Raw genomic sequence first — 23,243 nt, 5'->3', positions numbered from 1 at the left:
CTGCAATACACAAATCACCAAAGAGAAAGGTATGAAAAAATTGCGGACCCTATTATTTTATTTTATTTTTTTATATATAAAGATCAGATATATCAGAATCATAGTCCTAAAGACAAGCAATTTCTGCAATATTTACCACATTCATGCACTTAAATTAGTGTAAACACACTCACACCGGAGACTGATCATGGGCAGTTGTCGTATGATGACTCAGGCTGGCATATTTCGGGCACAACTGTCCGGCATTAACAAAGGCTTGTCATGAGGCCCAACAAGGCATGAGTGCAATTTAACACTCATGCTGACTTTATCTCTTTTATTCCCTTGTCTATCATCTACTCTTCACTGTCCCTACATCAATCTATATCTATTTTTCCAGAGCCTTCACCCTGCACTGGAGTAATGGTTGCTGAAAATTCAGCTTTGCCACCATAGGAATAAATTACATTTCAAAACATATTAAAATAGAAAACTGTTATTTTAAATTGTTATGTTTAAATTGCTGTACATTTGATCAAATAAATGCAGTCTTGGTAAACGACTCAGTGAGAGACTTCTTTCAAAAACATTACAAATTCTTACAGACCACTTTTGGACGATATTGTATATGAATAAAAATAATGACATATTTATATGTAGATTTTTTTTACGTAAACATATAAATAAAACATTGTATACAAATATATAACAGTATTTTGTGTATGATGGTAGGTTGTGTAGGTTTCAGGAAGGGTTTTAAGGTTCCATAATGTCATGCTTTATGAATGAAAACAGATTCAGCAAATATTTACAGAATACAATGCTTGGTCTTAGTTGAGTCTAAATTAAAATAAATAAATAAATTATTTCATCCAACCTCCCAAATTCACACACAGTATTGTTGGATATCATAAACATTGAAGGATGCATCCATGCTGCCTTCCAAACCCAATCAGATGAAGGGATCTTAATAGGTAGAATGTTGCAGGTTAAACTTAAAATGTGGGAACTTATTAAATATATTAACATCCTGAACTTCACAAGTACAGATGGTACAGTTGATGAATAAATCTAAATGAATGTTTTAGAACTCATAGAAAGTTGTTGTTTTAATTTATAAATGGCTTTATGACCCTATGTGGATTTGACTTTTGCGAAAAATACATTTAAATCTGACAGTGAATGATGGTATCCTCAATAACCTGTGGAGAGGATCCTTCACCGTAATTCAGGGAAAGTGTTTGGTCTGACATACCGCACATTGGTGAAACATTAATATGAGACAGTGTCTGCAGCATAGCGAAACCCCTCAACCAACAGATCAGGTCTCTGAGAAAACACACCTCAGCTCTGAATACGTGCAGAACTGGGAACTGGCTGGTGTGTGTGAACGCTCCATCCACATGTCTGAGACACATTAATGTGTCCCTGCTAACTTTATGACTACATTTCCACTGTAAATGTTTGTTTACACATGTATATTTATTATTTATGGCCTATTAATTGATGTTATATAGTACTGCATAATAACCATGTCTCCAGGTTTTGTTATAAGCGACTTTGTTTACACAATGTTTATGTAAAGTGACCAGGTGTTGTATGTAAAGGTGTGCGGGCATGTGTGTATTTGAAGGGACGTGACAGTGTGACTTTCTCCTGTCATGGCGTCCTGAAGGCCAGCTGTTGTTATTTTTAATCCTCAAGGGCTGCATTTCACAGCAGCAACCACCTCCCCACCAAGAGTCCTTTTTTTACACATAAGCGCACCCACCCACTGCTTCTACATTATTCATGTGGAAATTATGGCCTCTTTATTCTGTATTGATGAATTATAGATAGCGGAATATGAATGTGACATGCCAAACAGTTGTGAAAGCCAAGACTGACAGACTGACATGCTTGTTTTTCCATCTCTGACGCAAACAGTAGAATGCTCTTTATCAGAATTATTTGTAAAAGTGTAGAACTATTAATCTGATGCTGGATGAAATTGAATGAAATAGTGACGTGAATGTAAAGCTGAAACCAAATATCTCAGATGACCATTCATTGAGAGCAGTTCTGAATCTAATTATATAATTTACTTAAATTTATAGTCTTGAATAAGCAGAATGAAACAACTCACATGGAATCTTCTGCTTACAGACAAAAGCAAAAAGTCAATGACATTATGTATATATAGGCCTATATAAAAAAACAGCCATTTACCTTAAGTGTTTTTGCAAATATCCGTCCTAGAAGATTCCAGTTTTTCTGAACTTCTCTATGCCAGAAAATTAGAAAAGATGTGTTTCTTTCTTCATGGAGTTGTGGGTCTTTTCTCTGTCCTGTGTTTCTTTTGTCTTGTTTTGCCGAATGCTCTGAGGTGAGCCGGTTAGAGTGGCTGCAGAGTGGCCTGCTGTCCCATCTGTCTCGGGCCCTGACCGCTTACTGAGAACCGCTAAATTTGGCCCCTAGCTCAGGTTACACAGCAAGAGAGAGAGACACGGTGAGTGAGTGAGAGAGAGAGCTCTGGGGTGTGTAGCATCCATGTGCCCACACCACATCAAAGACACACATACATCATTTTCATATCCACAAAGGCATTTAAATGCATTTTGCAGACACACACTTGACTGTTAGGTTCAAAACAAGCCACCAAAGCACTGGCACCTAATAAGCGCTTACAGTGCAGTTAAGCAAATAAACAACTGACTTTTTATTTATTTGCTTCAAAATTTATTTAATGTCTTTATTTTTGTCAGTTTATTTAAGAACTTACGACGTACATAGTAAAATTTGTTCAAGAAATGTAACATTCTCAATGAATGAGTCTCAATTCAGTCACAGTTTTGACTTTATGTTAGAACCCAAAAGCACAAATTTGGTGTAAAGTACTGTTACATTTTAAGTAATATTCACTGTTACAAATCCATTTATGGACGTAGACATGACACTTTCAAAACCAATGTGTGTCAGTCACCAAGACTCTTAAATTAACCTCATATCAATAGCTCACTCCCTAAATACACTGTTATCCCATTAAGACACCCTGCTATTAACAGAGTACTTTATATAGGAATGAGGACACAACAAACTGTAACGTCCTGCCACAAAGTTTACAAGCTCAAAAGCTACATTGGTAGACTATTAACACTGCTTACTGTCTATACTTGATGATATAGCAAGATCATATTCTTTGGATTTGTGACGCCCTGTCTGGATGACTAAGATGGAAATTTAAGTTGTTATTCACCGGTAATATTTCTGGAGCTGTTAACTGTTATATTGAGTCACTGTGTTCTCAAGAACTGCATGATCCTGATAGATAGATAAATAGATAGATAGATAGATAGATAGATAGATAGATAGATAGATAGATAGATAGATTTGGAATGGCATAACAATGAGTAAATAATAACAGAATTTTAATTGGGTAGATCGTTTCTTTATCATGGAAAAACGAGAGGCACGTCACTGGTTTAGGAGAGGTGTTTGAGACGGACAGCAGATGGGGTCATGAGTGGTGCAGTAGGAGTCTATTTCAGGGCACTTATCACGTTCACTTCATAAACACCGACAGCACAGAGCTATTCCCGTTTCTCAACAATCAATGCACTGATTACAGTTGAGCCTCAATGACAGGAACAAGAAGATCTATCACTCAAAGTGCTGTCACAGAACAAACAGACCACTGACTGATTCAGAGCATTACTCTACAATCTCAGTCAGTCACACCAGTGAGTGAAAGATTATACTAGAAAGATTTTCTACCTGTGACGTCTCAGATTGGCAGAATACCCCATGCATTTTTAAACTGCCAGTTAATTTTCAAATGTGTTACTGAACATCTCATTTAAAATAATTTAGAATCATTTAAAAATTCTTAGCTACTAATCTCACAAATGTACAATTAAGAAAATATTCAGAACTTTTTTTATAAAAACTGTTTTATGTATGTATGTATGCATGTACAGTATGTATGTATGTATGTTAAATAAAGGATATATTAAAAAGCTTGAAAATGTTGTCTAATTTGCAATCAATAACTGCGTTCTGAGTAAACCTTGTATATCCAGACCTTAGACAGGACAATCAAAGGTCTGGTCCATATTGTAGCTTATTTAGGCCAACAATTTCTCCATTTCTAGTCAGATCAATTAAAAAAAAAAATCAACCATGTGTTGTTGTTCTTGGAAAATCTATAAACTAGGGAAAGTGATCACTGGTTTCTTTGCAATAAACTCATACAGCTTATGAAATGAATATGAAAATCTGTGATTAAGCCATGTGCATTTAAAACAAAAAAATTTCAACCAACAAGAACTCTTCAAAATGCCAACATAACATGTTCCCTCCATTTTTTTTTTACCTTGTGCAAAAACCTTTTCATCATTTAGCTACTCCCAGTCAGTATATGCAAAGCATGCTGGGAACTGGAGAACTCCTGCCCAGTTTCAGCAATGCTATGCCAACTATGCAAACACAAATGGATTAAGTAAACTTCTGTAGTGTTATCCACCAATAATTTTGCCTGATACATCTATTATTATTAATTATAAATATATGATGTAGGTAGAAAATAAAAATATTACTTGTGTAAAATTATCATAATCATTCCCAGTCTGTAATTTTGTCAAATTATACAAAAGGAGTGAAAATATTGTGTAGGCTATTTAGGATATGCTAGCTCTGAAATGTGCCTTATGCCGAGTTCACACTGCACGGTTTTCAAAGACGTCGCATCACTGTTGGTTTCACACTGAACGACTATCTGGGGTAGCATTCAGTTGCTGCTGTGTTCACACTGCACGATGGAACGAGACAGGAGGTTTCACATTGCATGACTTCACAATAGGAAGAATCGCCGACAGCTCCGTCTGGTGCTAGATAGATAGATAGATAGATAGATAGATAGATAGATAGATAGATAGATTTGGAATGGCATAACAATGAGTAAATAATAACAGAATTTTAATTGGGTAGATCGTTTCTTTATCATGGAAAAACGAGAGGCACGTCACTGGTTTAGGAGAGGTGTTTGAGACGGACAGCAGATGGGGTCATGAGTGGTGCAGTAGGAGTCTATTTCAGGGCACTTATCACGTTCACTTCATAAACACCGACAGCACAGAGCTATTCCCGTTTCTCAACAATCAATGCACTGATTACAGTTGAGCCTCAATGACAGGAACAAGAAGATCTATCACTCAAAGTGCTGTCACAGAACAAACAGACCACTGACTGATTCAGAGCATTACTCTACAATCTCAGTCAGTCACACCAGTGAGTGAAAGATTATACTAGAAAGATTTTCTACCTGTGACGTCTCAGATTGGCAGAATACCCCATGCATTTTTAAACTGCCAGTTAATTTTCAAATGTGTTACTGAACATCTCATTTAAAATAATTTAGAATCATTTAAAAATTCTTAGCTACTAATCTCACAAATGTACAATTAAGAAAATATTCAGAACTTTTTTTATAAAAACTGTTTTATGTATGTATGTATGCATGTACAGTATGTATGTATGTATGTTAAATAAAGGATATATTAAAAAGCTTGAAAATGTTGTCTAATTTGCAATCAATAACTGCGTTCTGAGTAAACCTTGTATATCCAGACCTTAGACAGGACAATCAAAGGTCTGGTCCATATTGTAGCTTATTTAGGCCAACAATTTCTCCATTTCTAGTCAGATCAATTAAAAAAAAAAATCAACCATGTGTTGTTGTTCTTGGAAAATCTATAAACTAGGGAAAGTGATCACTGGTTTCTTTGCAATAAACTCATACAGCTTATGAAATGAATATGAAAATCTGTGATTAAGCCATGTGCATTTAAAACAAAAAAATTTCAACCAACAAGAACTCTTCAAAATGCCAACATAACATGTTCCCTCCATTTTTTTTTTACCTTGTGCAAAAACCTTTTCATCATTTAGCTACTCCCAGTCAGTATATGCAAAGCATGCTGGGAACTGGAGAACTCCTGCCCAGTTTCAGCAATGCTATGCCAACTATGCAAACACAAATGGATTAAGTAAACTTCTGTAGTGTTATCCACCAATAATTTTGCCTGATACATCTATTATTATTAATTATAAATATATGATGTAGGTAGAAAATAAAAATATTACTTGTGTAAAATTATCATAATCATTCCCAGTCTGTAATTGTCGGCGATTTCGCAAAACCTGTCGGCGAGTGAAAAATCGGGCTAAAATCGTGCAGTGTGAACTCGGCATTAGCAACACAAAGGACCTTGCCATTTTATTCCATTCACTTGCCTTCTTTTTTTTTTTTTTTTGGTCCTGATGTTGGTCCTTCCACACCACCATCATTTTCATTGCACATATTATTTGTATAGTAAATTATTTCCAATTCATAATTTGATCTGGAAATGTAACTGCAGTGGAAATGTTGATGATGACAGAAAAAAATACTGAATTGTCCTGTGATGCAATTATATCCAGTGTAAGGGATTAGTAGATCAGCTAAATAAAGTAGCTAGAAAGTGAAAAGTGTTTTAAAAAGCTATTAAGGCAAAAAAAAACTAAAAAAAACTGCGTCAAAACATACCTAACCAGCATATGCTGGTTTTTTCAACAGGTGGCCAAACATTGCATATGACACGCTCATAATCTTAATCTGTATCATTTATTTACAATAATAAGAATCGTTACAGAAAATCTTGGTGCTTCTGAAAATAATGATCTTTTTCTTTATGCGAATTTTTTCATATTTATTTTGCTGATAAACCGAACCGAACTCGTCGTAGTTGACAGGTTTCGTAATGTTCACTCTTGCTCGTTTCGCGTTTTTTAAATGCATTTTGACCCATTTGTTGTTCCGTAGTCATCATGTCATTGGCGGTCAGAATCACGTTTCATTGGTCGCACTGCTATGCTCTATCTTTATGAACATGAATGTGTTTACAGTACAAATAAGAATATATTAATGTTTTAAATCAATTTCTCTGTACGTATATAATTTAGAAGACGAGCTTGATTGTGGAGTTTATCATTAGTCGTCGTTTATCTAGTAAGTGCGTGAAGTCTTAAAATCAGGCTAATGTTGTGCAGCATTGGAGAAATAGTAACGTTAGTCACTCTAGTTAACTATTTTTTTGTCATAAACGACTGTAGTGCGTGGAAAGTTTCAGTTTACTATAGATTGATCTACGTTCATTATAACTGCTGTCTGTCACTCAAGCAGCAGATAACAGCAGTCTGTGATCCTGGACTGATCAATGCTCTGTAAGACTATGATACAAGTTATCAGTACTGATGGTGTCTGTACTAATGGACTTCTTTCCTTCTGCAGGGTTCAGCAATGCCTGCTTTTCGCCAGGTCGGGGAGAAACAGCTCCCCAACCCCATTCTGTACATGGCCTGGTCACCTAACAGAGATCTGATCGCCCTGGCTAACACTTCAGGAGAGGTTGTGTGTTTTAGATATACACATACCTGTCATCTGTTAAACCAGACTCTCAATAGATCCTTACCTATAGGATTGTAATGGAGGTTCATTAGACTATTCTGTCATTACAGCTTCTCCTGCATCGGCTTGCCAACTTTCAGCGGGTGTGGAGTTTATTGCCCAATGAGAACACCGGAAAAGAGATCACATCACTGGCCTGGAGACCTGATGGGAAAGGTAAACTCAAATATAATTTCATTGCCTTATTTGTATTTGTATCAGGGTTATGATAGTTACCTAAACCATTAAAAATTTTACTTGAAATAAAATAAATGTTAATAGATAGATAGAGAGATAAATACTGTTTTATTTCATCTATAGTACTAAAATAAGTAAAACTGAGATAAATATTTGTAAAAAATTTGGGCATATAAAAAACTAATAAAATGACAAAACACAGTGAAATAACTAAAATTAGCTTAAAAATAAAATGAAATGGAAAATATAAAAATAAAAACTATAATGATATACCGGTATATTGATATTAAAATAACATTGAGACATATCACTGCAGTCTTACTGAAGTGTACTTTACTTTTATTAATTCATTCATGAATACAGCATTCATATAATTTGTTCATTTTTTGGCTTCTTCTTATATCATTTCTAACTTATAAAATGTCCAAGTCCTAATGACCCAAATGTGTTGAAAATATACACTTTTTTTATTGCTATTTAGTATTTAGTTTTATAATTTTTTTCTAATAAATGTACATACAACTATGTTGTCTTGTGCTTGTTATCATTGTTCTTTTTTTTAACAATTTTTACATAAATATTTATGTACACTTCATGCATAATTATTAGGCACGGTGATATTCTGATCATATTTTTTTCCAAGCACATTTGACCAATTCCAAACCACATGAATCTTAATAACTACTATTCATTTTGTATTTAATCATTTATAAGTGATATATAATTGTACATGAAGGCTGGAAGTGAAAAACTCCTTATATTCAGGTGTGTAGAATTATTAGGCAGGTTTTCTTTTACAGATAAAATGAGCCAAAAAAGAGATTTAACTCAGACTGAAAAGTCAAAAATGATTAAATCCCTATGAGAAATATTCTAAACTAATGCAATACAGAAATTGCAAAGTAAAGATCTCTTGTAGAACCAATTTCATTGTCAAAAAAGTGCTGCTTCTGATTCATTGCATATTTGACAAATAAAAACCTAGCTTTTAAGCAATAATTAATGTCCTATTGTTTATGTTACATAACTAAAAAACTTTCAATTTCAGCCATATTCTGAGGTATCTACCAATGTTATATTACTGTTGTCTGCAGTCCTGGCATTCAGTGTGGGAGACACAAAGCAGGTGGTGCTGTGTGATGCAGAGAAGGCAGAAATCCTCCACCTGTTCCCTGTTGAATACCCAGCATCCTGCATGCACTGGATGGAGGTGCAAGATGACAGCAGGTGGGGGGTTTTATATAAAGAGGATCCATTTTCTTTCTCTATTGATGACTTGGTTTCATTCATCTGGTTTATGTTTTTTTCTCTCTAGCACATTGTCCTCATTCAGCGAGTCCGAAGATGAGTCCAGCCGTTTTCTTCCAAAGTTACCCTCTTTACCTAAGAGGTGAGACTCTGAGCTTTGGTTTGTCTATCAGACGACTGAATGAGAGTTTTTAATGCTTTTCCATTTTCCTTTGGGCTGTGTTTGTGTTCAGCTACAGCACCACATCAAAGATATTTAGGTAAGAGGGCATTTTATGTGCTTAATATGCTGATTATCTGTCTTTTTCTTTGTCATACTCTTTATGATTGGTCATCTGTATGCGGCATGTGTCTGCTCTGGTTGATTATTATGTGTTATTTTGTTTCTCTTGCAGTGAAGAGAAATCAGATGAAGTCACAAACCTTTTGGGGGAAGTGAGGTCAGTGTTGTATTTGTTGACCTGCTTGGTTGATACTTTTCTGAAATTGTATTGTGCCTGATAATGTGTGATGTGTCTTTGCAGGCTCAATATCCTGGTGGTGGGAGGACCGTCTGGATTTGTGGAGCTGTATGCGTATGGCCTGTATAAGATTGCTACGCTGAGTGGAGTAGGATATCAAATTTTCATTTATAAAAATGGAATAAAAATAATATAAATAAAGTTTTTGTAAAAGAAAAAGAAAGTTAGTAACACACGTTTATGTGTCTCTCAGATCTCAGGGACGTGCCGTAGTCTTGGTCTGTCTAGTGACCTCAAGTCCCTCTCTGTTATTACAGAGATTAGATCCACAGAAGACAACCCTGAGATACATTACATACAGGTAAAGTCTGAAAACATTATTTTTATCCCAACATTGTCATTATCAGTACTGTGCTTTGCTTTATGGGTCAGTCACAAATTAGAGTGCCCACGATAAAGAAAAAAAGCTTTAAAAAACGTGCCAAATTTTTAGAAATGTACTCGTGTTAATGTTGGTGTCATATGGTTTAACAAATCCTTTATACCATTTTTTAAGAACAATTTAAATATAATGGCTCTAAAAAATCTTGTGTTGAAACTATGAAGTCAGAGTTACAATATATTTTTCCTTATACCTTCATTACATGTGACTGTGACTACATTCATAGATTTCATGAATTAATAAATATAATTACGTTTTTGGAGAGGTTTTTTTTTCCATTATAATGTCAGGTCACATTTTGAACTTCATGCCCCCAAAAAACATCAAGATGATGGTTCAGTTACTTTATCTTTTGTTAATCTGACAAATGTAACATTTCCGTCAACAAGTGCTGAAACAACAGCAACTGAACTCCAGCAAATTATATCAGTAATATAATTTTATGTAGCTGTTATTTATTGAAGGTTGATGTCAAAGTAAACAAAGTGCAAACAGGTTGAGTCACACATAACCTTATACTACCAGGTTACATGTGGCATCTCTGCACTGAATGGAATGTATGAGGTTGATATCATTAGTTGACTGTGACTGTGTTGCAGCTGGACACTGGACTGCTGTCTTCATGTTTGCCTGAGTTGACCAAGATGGCACGCAAGTTTACACACATTTCCACACTGCTGCAGGTAAGTGTCTTCATGGGCGTCTTACTGATACAAGCTGTAACCCTGTCTTTATTCACACATCTTTCATTCTCTTTCTCTGTTGTTTAGTATCTGCGTCTCTCTCTCACCTGTATGTGTGAAGCTTGGGAGGACATTCTTATGCAGATGGACCTTCGCCTCACTAAGTTTGTTCAGGTTAGAGTTCATCACAAGCAAGGCAATCACAAACAAGCCTATAAAAGACATCAAACAGGATGGCATTCATTAGAGCATTGAAATGCCTCACCCTGAAAGTACATAGAAGTGCAGGAGTGGACTGTGATCCATTGAAGCCATGGTAAATGGCTCTGTTTGTTGTTTATTAGAGTTCTAAGAGACAGTTGATGGTTGAACTGCATTGTTGTTTTACAGGAAAAGAACACAAGCACTCAGGTTCAAGATGAGTTCCTGGAGCTATTGTTATGGGGCCATGCCAGGTACATACATAATTCATAAATGATAGTCACACTAGGTTTTTGAAAAGTACATATTGTCATATCACAGTGGTAATTGTGGCAGTGAGTGAGCTGTTGAAGAGTGGTGTTTGTGGCCAATTTTGTAATGTTTGTAAAATCACACTAGTAATATTTTATGTAAAATAATATAAAAAATAATTAATATTTAATATAAATGTATCTTATATTTTAAAGTAATATTTAATATAAAATGATTTAGATAAAATGAAATATGCTTGTTTACTCTAAATGGCCAGCAGGGGGCACCATATGTTCTTAAATTTATAGCTAGTCAGAATAAGAAAACTGCTTAGCATACCTAATAATGTGTTGTAGTTATTAATTAGCATAACCAAACCAGATAATGACATAATAAGAGGCTACTTTTGTAGAATTGTATATATATTCTGATTTCGGAGTCGAAAACTTCTTTTTCAGCCCTGAACTTCAGGCTCTTCTTATGAATCAACTCACAGTCAAGGTAAATCTGCCTGGAATTAGGTTGACTGCATAAGTTAGCCACTGTCAGTAGTCATGCTATTATTACCAACTTCATTCATTATTTGGTTGTTTATTTGCTCAGGGCTTGAAGATGCTGGGTCAGTCCATTGATTCTTCTTATTCCAGCATCCAGAAACTTGTTATCAGTCACTTGCAGAGGTGTGTATCATTCACTAGCCCTTTAACCAGCACTAGATAGAGTATGTTAGAGAGCGGCATGTGCATTGATTGTTTGCTGTGCACACAGTGGCTCTGAGGCACTGCTGTATCATCTGAGCGAGGTCAAAGGAATGGCGCTCTGGAAACAGAAGTTTCAACCTCTCGGCCTGGATCCTGCAGCAATCGAGGGTATAAGACTGCCTATTTATAGACCTGTGTTTTATTTTAGCATTATTTCTATATACTATTATAGGATTTATTAATATTTTGAATCAGCTTTCATTTTTATATTTTCATTTTTTATTTTGTTTAGTTTCAATTTTAGCAACTTTTTATGTGCTTTTGTCATTTGTATTAGTTTTTTGTTCTTCATATATTTCTATATAGCTTTCATTTATTTTTCAGTTTTAGTTTTATTCATTTTAGTGCTTTAATTTAAACTTAAATTAAATTAGTTGCCAAGGCAACATTTTAAATTTTCATTCAAATTTTCATCTAATTATATATATATTATATATATATATATATATATTGAATATTATGTTATCAACAGATTAATCTAAGGTATTTAGTTCTGCATTGCCTTGCAGGCATAATATTCAGTTGACAATTAAAATAATGACATTTTAATATAAAAATATAATTATATAGTTATAATTTAATTATAAGTGCAAGTCTTTTCTGCAACTAAAAACAAGTGTTATAGCAAGTAGAATTAAATGTTTATGCATTCACTTTTGTTTATGGTTTAGATGCCATCGTAGCTGTGGGCTCTTTTACCCTGAAGGCCAGTGAACTTTTACAGTGAGTTTAATCTTATTCTACCCACTTAATCTTGGATGTCTGTTCTCTATATGTCATTATTAAACTCTCAACTGATTGTCTTGATTCCAGAGTTATTGATAAGAGTATGAAGAACTTCAAAGCCTTTTTCAGATGGCTGTATGTTGGTAAGCTCCATTTTTGTGTGAGCTGTAGCTTTAAGATATATTTAGTCAAAAACTATTTCCAAAACCTAGGGTGCTGTCTTGCTGCAACTAATATTCTATTATACTAAACAGTTTTTTTATTTGTACTTGTTGGTATTAAATGAAGCTTATTTATAATCGACATTCTTGTTTTAGCCAGAATGGATTTTTTTCCCCACTGAGCTTGCTGCAGTTTATGGAATGTGGTGGCTGTTATCAGCTTGTATCAGCTTGCGTATCAGGAGTGCTGCCTCATTAGGTTCTGGAACAGACTTAATAGTCTTTTCGTGTTGTGTTTTGTTGTAACAGTTTTTGCTTTTCACAGCAATGCTTCGAATGTCAGAAGATAACGTTCCTCCTGAGCTTAACAAGGTGAGATATCAGAATCTGAAATCGACATAAAGAGAGTAAAAAAGTGTGGGTGTAACAGTGGCAGTGGATGGGAAATTATATATAATTAAGTATTAAAATGTATACAACGTATTAAAAAGTAATAATATATTATATAAGTAATATGTAGTATTATTTCTAATATTTCTGCTATCAAAAATAATACGCAGTAAGTATGAATTTGTGTTTTAGATGACTCAGAAGGATCTGGCTTTTGTGGCTGACTTCCTGTCCGAGCATTTCAGTGCTGTGAGTGAAAAAGAAATGCATTATTTTAACATTAAACAAATGTTTGGTGTGAAGCCCATATACTAATTTTCTTTCCTCTATTTCAGAATGAGGAGCTGTTTGATCGGAAAGGGAAGTATTTTAACGTTGAGCGCGTCGGACAGGTAAGGACCTTCATACACATTCTGATGGGAGTTCTTTTCTTTATTTCATAACATACTTGGTCTGTTGTTGTTTTTTGCAGTACTTGAAGGATGAAGATGAAGACTTGGTATCTCCACCCAACATGGAGGGCAACCAGTGGGTGACATTTGTAAAGCAGAGCACTTACCTGAAAGGTAAAAGTACACTTTCTTCCATTATTAAACCACAAGACTGCTAATGTTAACTTATTGTTTTGTGCAAAATATAAAACTGAATATGAGAAATTAATTACTTATATGTTTGATTTGTTGCAGAGAGTCCATTGCTCTTCCCCACTTACCCACAGAAGTCTCTGCACTTTGTCAAGAGAATGATGGAGGGGTCCATTGATCTGTGCTTACAGAAACCGGCCGTGAGTCTCTAAAACGCACACACAAACACACACCCACAAACTTCAGTACTCTCTGTAAATGGAATAGAACATTGACAAGGAAGGGCTGGACACATCTTTACTACAACAGTTTTACATGTTCTGCTTTGAAAACGTATAATTTAGGGCTAACAACTTTTATTTTACTTTATTATGGGGTTGACTTCATTTCAGTCATTTTTTGCCAAGAAGAACAACTGTGAAAAAACATATGAGGTCCTGTTTTATTCACAGACAACATTTTACGATGTTTTCTCTTTCACAAAATTGAGTATCCTCTTTTGACGTCCAACCCGTTCTCTTTTTTAGAAGATGCTAACTTCCCTTCTCACATACAAACTCCATCCATTAATGGTCTCCAGCACATATACATCAGAAGCATTAACTACATTATCTGGATTATTTCACCCTTCCTGCTGACCATTCTTTCCCTGAGCACTAATGCATCTGACTCCTAATCATACGTCTGTGTGTGTTTTTCAGGAGGTGATTGGGCATTCAATAAAACAAGCTGTGTGTTTGCGATTGTACACTGTTCCTGAGAGGTATTCCTTATTCTTGATTATTTCTGTGATTTACCAAACAGAACCTAAACATTTAATAGTAAACCTGCTTTTGGATTTTGTGGTCAGGAAATAACTGATGGTTTGATTTGGGTTACAGAAGCAGGGTTTGTACTCTTGAAAATATGATGATTTCTGTGTTTTGTTTTTTGATAGCTCTGAAAATACACCAAGATTGTTTGAGCTGCCTTCACTGCAAGTGGACCAGTCGTATACCCATAATAAGGCTAAGAATGCTGTTTTGTAATGCTGAATTCTGAAATAAGGTGAAAACAGTATGTTGATGATAAGAGTGTGTTTTAATGCAGGTGGAATGATAAGAAGGCTGGTATGCATTATGTAGTGTTCTGCATGCCCGAGATTTCGCCCTCTAAAATATATATTTTGAGGAGGGCAACAGACCCCAACAGGTACACATACCATTTTTATTCTGTTCTCTGTTGTATGTAAAATGTATGTAAAAGTTTGGGGTTAGTAAGATTTAAACATAATAATAATAATAATAATACTTTTATTCAGCAAGGATTCATTAAATTTACTATAAGAGAATGCTGTCCTTCTGAACTTTCTGTGAATCGAATAATCCTGGAAAAAAATGTATCAAGGTTTCCACTAAAATATTAAGCAGCACAACTGTTTTCAACATTTATAATAATAAGACATGCTTCTTGAGGACCAAATATTATAATGATATTTCCATTATTAGAATGATTTCTGAAGGATCATGTGACACTGAAGACTGGAGTAATGGCAAAATGAAATTCAGCTTTGCCATCACAGGAATAAATTACATTTTAAAACATATTCAAATAGAAAACATTTATTTTAAATTGTAATGATATTTCAGAATATTTTTGTTTCAAATAAATGCAGCCTTGGTGAGAAAAAAAAGAGAATAATAATTTTATTTTTTATTTTTTTAAATCTTACCGACTCCATACTTCTGAACGCTAGTCTGTATAATAACTATAACAAAAAGCATAGTGTGACTAGTGTAGGCCAATTCATAAACTTATCGTTGGTACTTTAATGACTCAAATCAACAAGTCATTAGTTAAATCAGTTTAATTAATCTTTTACTGAATGAATAAGTCGTCCTAAAACTGTGATTATGATTTGTCATGGATTGATCTTGAATTTTTTGAGAAAGTATCACATTACATCAGTGAATTGATTTTCCATCACCTCTAACTGAATTAACATCCAGCAAAAATTCTTCTTTAAAGGTTTATGAAAGTTTAAACAGTATCATCATGACTGGTTTTCTGTATAAAGCACTAAATTGGTGTATGTGTGTTTCAGGTCTGTCGCTAAAGGTCTGGTGGCCCTAAACCTCAACACTCCTCTCAATTCAAGTATAGATGATGAAACACCTGCACCAGCTTCTGCGTGAGTTCATCTATGGCATTAAAAAAAATAGCATACTATGAAAATATTGCCATTATTTAATCTTTGACGTTATATATAGTGACAGTTCGTACAGTTGCCTTGATGCCCGTTTTTATGACAACGAGACATTGACAGTGGTATTGCGAAGTCTGGAGGATGATGAGAATAAGATGCGCGTCCTCGCTCAGCTTCATCTAAACTCTGCTTTGAGCTGGGATGAAGAGTTCACCTGGGACCTTACGCTCCGGTACAGCACACTTGTTGATTCATACCAGAAACCTATAATTTTTTATTAAATTATTCCTTAAAGAATTGCACTGTAAGTAGCACTATACATTATATTGCTGTAGCAGTTCCAGCAGTATAGTAGATTGTAATACAGTTAAGCTTAGCTTCTTCCTATTGAATGTCCTGAATTAGCACTCTTTTGATGTGTCTGTTGTGGTGTGTGTCAGGCTGGAGCAGCAGACTGAAGGGATCCCAGTCCAGGGTTTGACCTGGCGAAACCAGAGCAGAGAGATGGACAACATCAAGGCTCAGTTTGTGGCAGTTAATGGGATCCGCAAAGTGGCCTGCATGGTAAGACTCTACAGCTTGAGGAAAATTTTAGCCATTTAGGAGAATAGTTTATATTGAATATATTGATTGATGTATGACTCTACATAGAGAATAATAATTGAAAAATTATTGAATTTTCAAAAATGAATGTTGTAATACTTCCATTAATGTGCATTAATTCTCATTCAGCTCAGTGCCAATCTGAGACACATACGTGTGTTCGAGATGGATGCAGAGGAGGAAGAGGAGGAGGAAGAGCGTGCTGACGAGTCACAGGAAATGAGCTTGGACCAGGACAGACTTGAGGACACAATGACTAATCAGAGTGATGCTGGGGAAGGTAGAGATGGAGTAGGAGGTGCTGAGGAGGCTCAGGTGGCAGGTCAAGGGTCAGGAGACATTTTGGATGAGACTGCAGGATCAGACAAGCTTTGAACTCTGACCTGAGATCCAACATGTTCTCCACAACTGAACTATGGACTCCTCTGTTATTCTTGGTCTTGTTCTTTTTGTATTAAAAATATTTTGTGATAAAGATGATCTGATGAACATTTCACAGTCTGATTTGTAAATAAATGGATTTACTGTGTACTAATCTTGGGTTGTATCAATCAATGCGCTGTTCACAGTCAACCATGATTCATTTTTCCCATTACTGAAAGTTTCCAATAACAGCTGAGTGTTCAGCTAGTCATGTGACCTCAACATGGCTGCCTCCATATAAAATAAACACTGCTTTTACAGAGCGCGACAGTCAGATTATAGCAGTAAAAATCCCATTTATTTTCACCAAAGGGGTGATTAATTTATTCTATGTGCTCCTGATGAAGCCATCAGCCTGCATTTTTAAACTTATTCTCAAATAATAGTGTTCAGCAGTGGAATTCCTGGTGAAAAACTACATTACCCATGATACTCCACAAATCAGGGAATCATGACAAGCAAATTGCCAACAGAACATTTTAGTGCCCACCCACCCCCATGAAGCACTGTGAATATAAACTCAGTTTTCCTACATTATTATCTACTAACTACTTATGGTTTTTGCAATCAACAGAAAATATATTGTTTTTATTTTGACTCATTCACAGAGCTTCATTAGATTGTAGTTCTTTACCTCATTTAAACCAATAAGTACAAGTCTTGTAACTTTGTCTTCTTGTTTGATTTTCAAATACCTTTTTGCTTCAAATCAGAGTTTGTAATGTTGTGGTTCACCTCATAGCTGGTAGGTTTGGTTCATGGCTTATAACTATCCCTCTAACAAAAAATACTTCCGGAACCAAGGTTGCTGAAAAACTGGGTAGGCACTGTTGCACTCTTAGACTATTGATATAACTTGAGTGAGTTTTTTTTTGCTATTATACTGGGGGGTCCTGGATTAGCTGGGAGTTGGTGGCCCTTGGGTCTGGGAAGGTTGAAAACCCTGCCCTAGTACAATAACAACCTCTAAGTCTTTCTTTCTTGCTCACCTGGAAATAAAATGACTGGAACATTTTTGAAGTTCAGTCATGAGTAGGATGGAGTGAACATTTTAAGAAGTGCAAGAAGTTAAATCCTAATGTGCCTCCAGCAGTCCCTTCTGCGAATGGCATCTCGGATGGGCTGTGAAGAAATAATGTCCAAATAGAGCCAAAGATATAAAATAAATAACATAATATAATCCTAAACTTAGTTTATGACAGTTTTCTTCCTACAAACATGCTGGTTTTGCCATTAAACACCAAGAAATTCAGTGTCTATTTGAAAAAATGAGAGACCATATCAAAGAGGAACAAAAATCTAAAGATGTTAAAGTACTTAAGCATACATCTCAGAAACAGCCAATGCAAATATTAGATGCAAACTCTGAATATGCAAAGATGTAGTTGTTCAGCCTATACCTTAAATGGTGTGTTCAGGTACTGTTTTCAATTTAAACAAAAGTAAAAATATATTTTTTTGTGAAAAAAGTAGGCCTTAAGTATATTCTTTAGGTTTTTCTTTAGCTCTTGAATCTGATACTGTATAGACATTTTATATACAGTAATTTTAATGCACAAACTTTGTAATGCAACCTGTCTCAGTCTCAGTTTCCTTAATGCTCTTACTAAGGCTCTATAGTGGTTCAATATTCAAATGCCCCCTAGCCCTAGTTTTGTTTTCAAAACTTAATTTAGTCCATGGACACTACTAGTTTCTGTAAATAAAGTATTATAATTTTTTATTTGTAATTTTAAAGTTAGGCTTAGCCTTGTTGTTCAAATACTGTCAATCCTGGTTCCTCAAAGGAAACAAACAATTCTTGAGGGGTGAATTAAAATAAGAAATATACTGTATATATATATATTTTCTTTTACCAATTTTAATGCTTGTTTTGTCTCATTTTAAATAATTTTAGCCTGGGCCTCTGCAGAGAATCACTGAAATTGTATTTAAATTCACCAGCAGCTAACTGTACAATTGTTTTGCATTTAAATATAGGTACATCGACATAATATTGCTTTGGGTCAAATATTCTGTTGTGGTAAATGATGACATCTCTTCACAAAGTCAAATGAATATTTGAGTGCTATTAAAATTTAGCCTGAAACATAGTTGAAGACTGGTTTGTTTGCTCCGCAAGATGTTTAAATTGAGAATTTTTTTAACCAATAATAACCTGCAAAAATACTTTGTACGATGTCTAAATGAAATCGTAAAGAGTTCAAACAAATCGTAAAAAGAATTTAGTAAGAGTACGAGTAGTTGGTTACAAAAGTATCCAGGTAATCTACAAAATCCCCGCAAAAATACCTAAGAACAGGAATAAAGTACGAGTACTTGACCGTGTATTAATCGAGATAATGTTATTATCAGAGTTAAAGTGCGCGTTCCTGGTCCAGGGAAGGGTCGCTCCCAAAACGTGCTCGTCCCCGTGAGTCACGTGATGACGTCTCACTTCGAGTTTCTCAAAGATTTCCCAGTGAGCGACTGGCGGACAGTAAAGATGGCGACGGAGCTTACAGTGTGTACGAGTTACCGGACAAGATGACGACGAGAAGATTAGTAACTTTCGAGCCGCGGCGTTGACAGTGCTCCCTTTAAAGACCTTGCGACGGAGGCTCGCGAACTTGCTGACTTTGGCGGTAGTTAAACAAACCTAACGGACACGACACCGGCGCGCGGACATATCGTTGCTTTTGCCATGGAGGATATCAACTCAAACATAAACGCGGACTTGGAGGTGCGGAAGCTTCAAGACTTGGTGAAGAAACTCGAGCAGCAGAACGAGCAGCTCCGGAGCCGATCCAGTCTGCTCTCCTCCTCCTCTTCTTCCGGTGGACTGTCGGGGAACACCAGACCCGTGAGCGCCGGCTATGATTGTCCGGGAGCGGCGGCGGCGGGGCTCGCCGGGTTCAATGGGGTGGGGTTCGGCGGATCGAGGGGGTTCGGTGGGGTTTTGGAGATCTCCCGGCTGAGTCCCAGACGGTCATATCACGGCAGCAGTTACGGAGGGGGGTATGACAGTGACAACGCTTCTTGTGCCGCCGCGAACACGAGTCTCGCGTCTTATTACGATTCGCTGGATTTTATCGAAGACGGAGAAACTTCAGTGCTGGACGAGGTGGACATTCTCGATTTGGAGGACATGGATTGCCTGAACGAAGAGGAAGACAGCTGGTGAGTAACCTGCCGGGAGGCGAAGGTGTTAACCCCGATCAGAGGAATAACCTCTCGATCACACACACACACACACCCTTCATGTGGTTGACAGGTGCGCGCAGACGCCACAGAGAAGAATGACGCGTATTTGGAGGAATGCGCTTGATGCATTGTTGCACCCATGTCTCTTTGGCTAAGGGCTGGGGTTAGTTTATTCAATGCATTGACTGCAATATGACTGACATCTGTTTAATATTAATAGCGCCTTACGTCTGAGTATTTAAGAGCAACAGTTTGCTGACTGCATGTGTTCAGTTCGCACCACGGCCTTGCAGTTACTTCTGATGTGTGGGTCCTTCTCATCTGCCCTTCAGTTTATTTCAGTACCTTCATAAATCTGCTGAATGACAGCCATGGTGTCATGATTCAATGATGTCATTAGAATCACACACAAATTATGTATTTGCATACGTATGTCCTTTTGATAAGGCCTCAGATATGATCAAGCCGATTAGTTACAACAGATGTACATACTTTTCTGCACGATCTGCATTGTGTATGGCTCTTTTGTTTCACATAAGATGGTGCATTCAGGTTTTTTAGGAAATAAACAAGAAATGAACAGAATGCTGACAAATATCATTCCAAAGATGTGCAGTCATATGAGAAGCTGAAAAAAGCTGATGGGTCAGGCTGATGGGTGCCTGTTTAAAGTCCAGAACCACTATTGGGAAGAATAAGAGCCAGCTAAATGTACACTAATAGCAGAATGAGCATGCTGTCACCTGTTGTTATGCCTCCATTCTGGAGTGTAAAAATAATGAGCAACTTCCACTTAAAGGCAGAGTGAGTGATTTCTGGTAGCCAATGTTGATATTTGAAATCACCAAAACAAACACGCCCCTACCCCAAAAGGGTCTTGCCCCTATTTTGATAGCTCCGCCCCACATATACGTACACAACCCAGGCAACGATTAGTTCTGTGAAACAAAGCAAAACCAATGTTACACCGTGTCTACGGACGTGAGCGGCGCGGCGCAACAAATCCCCGACAGAAAACTGCTGCCAGGTTCTATTTATGACGTGCTGACACAAATTTCAAATGGTTTTCAACGGTCGTTTGATCGCGTCCAGTGTAGGCAGACTTTAGCTGTTGTAGACACGGTGTTACTCACCTACTGAGAAGAAACATAGCAACCTCGGCGTCCGATCGCAGGCCTCCGCTCCTTAAGTTCTCTCCAGCGCTGGAAAGCTGATCCGACATTTACACGGGTCCTACTTCTTGCCTTATCGTTCCGCAGACGTTTTCCTCTTTTGTTTTTTATCCGCCATCCCTATCTTTCTGTCGCTCAGCTCGGCTAATGTCCGTCCCATGCACTGAACGCGCTCTCCTCCACATCACGAGTAGACACGCCCCTTATTGCTGATTGGCTACAAGTTTGTTTTGCGATTCGGCCCGAATCAGTTTTCTAAAGTGTTTTTGAAAAATCACTTACTCTGCCTTTAATGTTTAAATGCAGACAGTTAAAAAAAACCTCAAAAGTTTGGGGTCGGTAAGATTTTTAAAATGTTTTTAAAATAAAAACTGCCCTTCAAAAAAAAAAAAAACTATGCCAACCAAGGGTGCATTTAAATTCAAAATAACTGTTTTCTATTTGAAAATATTTTAAAATGTATTCAAGTGATGGCAAAGCTGCTGCTATAACTCCAGTCTTCAGTGTCACATGATCCTTCAAAAATCAGTCTAATATGTTGATTTGCTGCTTAAGTATTTATCAATGTTGGAAAAAAGTTGTGCTGCTTAATATTTTTGTAAAAACTGTGATAAATATTTTGATGAATAGAAAGAAAGTTCGAAAGAACAGCATTTATTTGAAAGCTTTTGTAACATTAAGGCTTTGCTCTCACTTTTGATCAATTTTGCTCAAAAAAGTGCTTGTGAAGATGAACGTTATCTTGTTGCCTTCTGGTTGTCCCATGTTCTCAAGTCCCAGACAGCTTCATCGTATCAGTTTTTGATCTTGTGTGGATTGATGTCAGTGTGTAATCCATTGTTTGTGTTTGCTTTAATCAGTGTCTGTGAGATTCTGTGGTTTAGGTCAATTTACACAGACTCAGAATCCTGTAATCCAGACACTCGATCCTGTTTGGTTGGATATCTTGCAGTGGCAGCAAAATGCTGGGAAATCCCTGCAACAGCTGGAGTCCAGCAGATCAGTGAGCTTAACACCTGTTTATCACTACAAATAGTTGGTAGGACAGAAACTGTACTTGTCAAACCAAACAGGTCGGAAGTGATTACAGCAAAGATGCGCAAATGATTTAATCTTCTTAGTCATGACGATTTAAGGATAAGATTGTTTTTTGTTTGTTTGTTTTATTGTAGATTTAATGGTGTTTAAGGTCACAAATGAGTTCAAGCCATGCTGTTAGCAAATCTGTTGCCAATATAAGAAGATAATGTGTTTATAATTATGTTGAATCAATGAAGCAGCAGTCAAAGCACAGCTTTCAAAGTCAGATCTGTGCTTTTGTGAGGTAACAATGCATTTATACCAGGAGATCATTTCAGTTTCTGTCATATCTCAGGAGAAAGGCTTACTTGGAGAAATGCTCTCTGTCTCTATGTGAAGGATTATTAGAAGTGCCAGATTTTGCCACCAATACTGCAATCCTGCATTGCCATCAGTCCTGATAAATAAATCTGTCTGGTTCTGTGCCATACCTATAAACTCCAGTCTGACTGATCAAAATGGTTTGTGTCAGCATTAAATCAGTCATTGACATGAGAAATGTGGTCCAGGATGCGTAGTACCAAAGTTTGACTCCAAGTTTGTCCCAGCTATGCAGAACTTTTACACTATACCATTCAAAGGTTTAGGGTGTTTTTGAAAACGTTAAAATAATTTTTTTTTTTTTAAAAACGCTTTTATTCAGCAAGGATACATTATTTAGACTTGTGCCAGTATTCGGTAATGTGATATATCACGATAATGAATATGCACGATATTGTTATCGTGGGCACTTCAAAATACCGTGAATAATTATTTATTACAAATTATTCTGAATTTTAAATGCATTTTAAGAATACTTAACTTTTCCCATCAACTGGTCACAATGCACAACACTGCTGTATGCTGCGTCAAAGACGCGTGACAGCAGATGGCGCTGAACAGCAAAAATTCAGCCGTTACCCCGGTAACCCCATAAACAAAGAGCTACTTTCTGTTTCTGAAATGTATTTAAATAATTTAAATAGCCATTCAGATTTGTGTATTCGCTATGGTGTTCATCACAGTGCCAAATACTTAAATATTTAGACTTAATAGGCTATTTATTTTCA

The 23,243-nt window shown here is 36.3% G+C and overlaps 2 protein-coding genes across 6 annotated transcripts in view; both read left to right on the top strand.

The window, feature by feature from the left end:
* Window positions 1–6,846: 6,846 nt before the first annotated feature.
* anapc4 (anaphase promoting complex subunit 4) lies at window positions 6,847–16,869 on the top strand. Of its 2 annotated transcripts, none has more exons than XM_016571986.1 (29): window positions 6,847–7,003; window positions 7,286–7,402; window positions 7,513–7,618; window positions 8,734–8,866; window positions 8,955–9,029; window positions 9,121–9,147; window positions 9,283–9,327; window positions 9,412–9,496; window positions 9,602–9,709; window positions 10,390–10,473; window positions 10,561–10,647; window positions 10,864–10,928; window positions 11,385–11,427; window positions 11,530–11,606; window positions 11,695–11,795; window positions 12,359–12,410; window positions 12,501–12,556; window positions 12,900–12,946; window positions 13,157–13,213; window positions 13,300–13,356; window positions 13,437–13,530; window positions 13,651–13,748; window positions 14,250–14,311; window positions 14,486–14,524; window positions 14,638–14,739; window positions 15,632–15,718; window positions 15,798–15,965; window positions 16,174–16,297; window positions 16,466–16,869. In XM_016571986.1, the coding sequence occupies exons 2-29, from the start codon at window positions 7,295–7,297 to the stop codon at window positions 16,709–16,711; spliced, it is 2,433 nt and encodes an 810-aa protein (XP_016427472.1). In that variant the 5' UTR covers window positions 6,847–7,003; window positions 7,286–7,294; the 3' UTR covers window positions 16,712–16,869. The 2 variants fall into 2 exon arrangements, with proteins under 2 accessions (XP_016427472.1, XP_016427473.1); XM_016571987.1 differs by lacking the exon at window positions 6,847–7,003 and adding an exon at window positions 7,190–7,218.
* A 2,280-nt stretch (window positions 16,870–19,149) lies between these two features.
* LOC107755256 (SLAIN motif-containing protein 2) overlaps window positions 19,150–23,243 on the top strand; it is a 25,693-nt gene continuing 21,599 nt past the window's right edge. For 2 of the 4 annotated variants that reach the window (XM_016571983.1, XM_016571982.1), the window contains exon 1: window positions 19,151–19,918. In XM_016571983.1, coding sequence (XP_016427469.1) covers window positions 19,443–19,918 — 476 coding nt within the window. In that variant the 5' untranslated portion in view covers window positions 19,151–19,442. Of the gene's footprint in view, window positions 19,919–23,243 lie in introns of all 4 variants that reach the window. The other 2 variants (XM_016571981.1, XM_016571984.1) reach the window with 2 other exon arrangements.

Source organism: Sinocyclocheilus rhinocerous, unplaced genomic scaffold (genome assembly GCF_001515625.1).
Source record: "Sinocyclocheilus rhinocerous isolate Xijiao unplaced genomic scaffold, SAMN03320098_v1.1 scaffold562, whole genome shotgun sequence".
In the NCBI taxonomy this organism is placed as follows: Eukaryota; Metazoa; Chordata; class Actinopteri; order Cypriniformes; family Cyprinidae; genus Sinocyclocheilus; species Sinocyclocheilus rhinocerous.
Note: the sequence above shows the minus strand (reverse complement) of the source record. Positions and strands in the feature narration are given on the sequence as shown.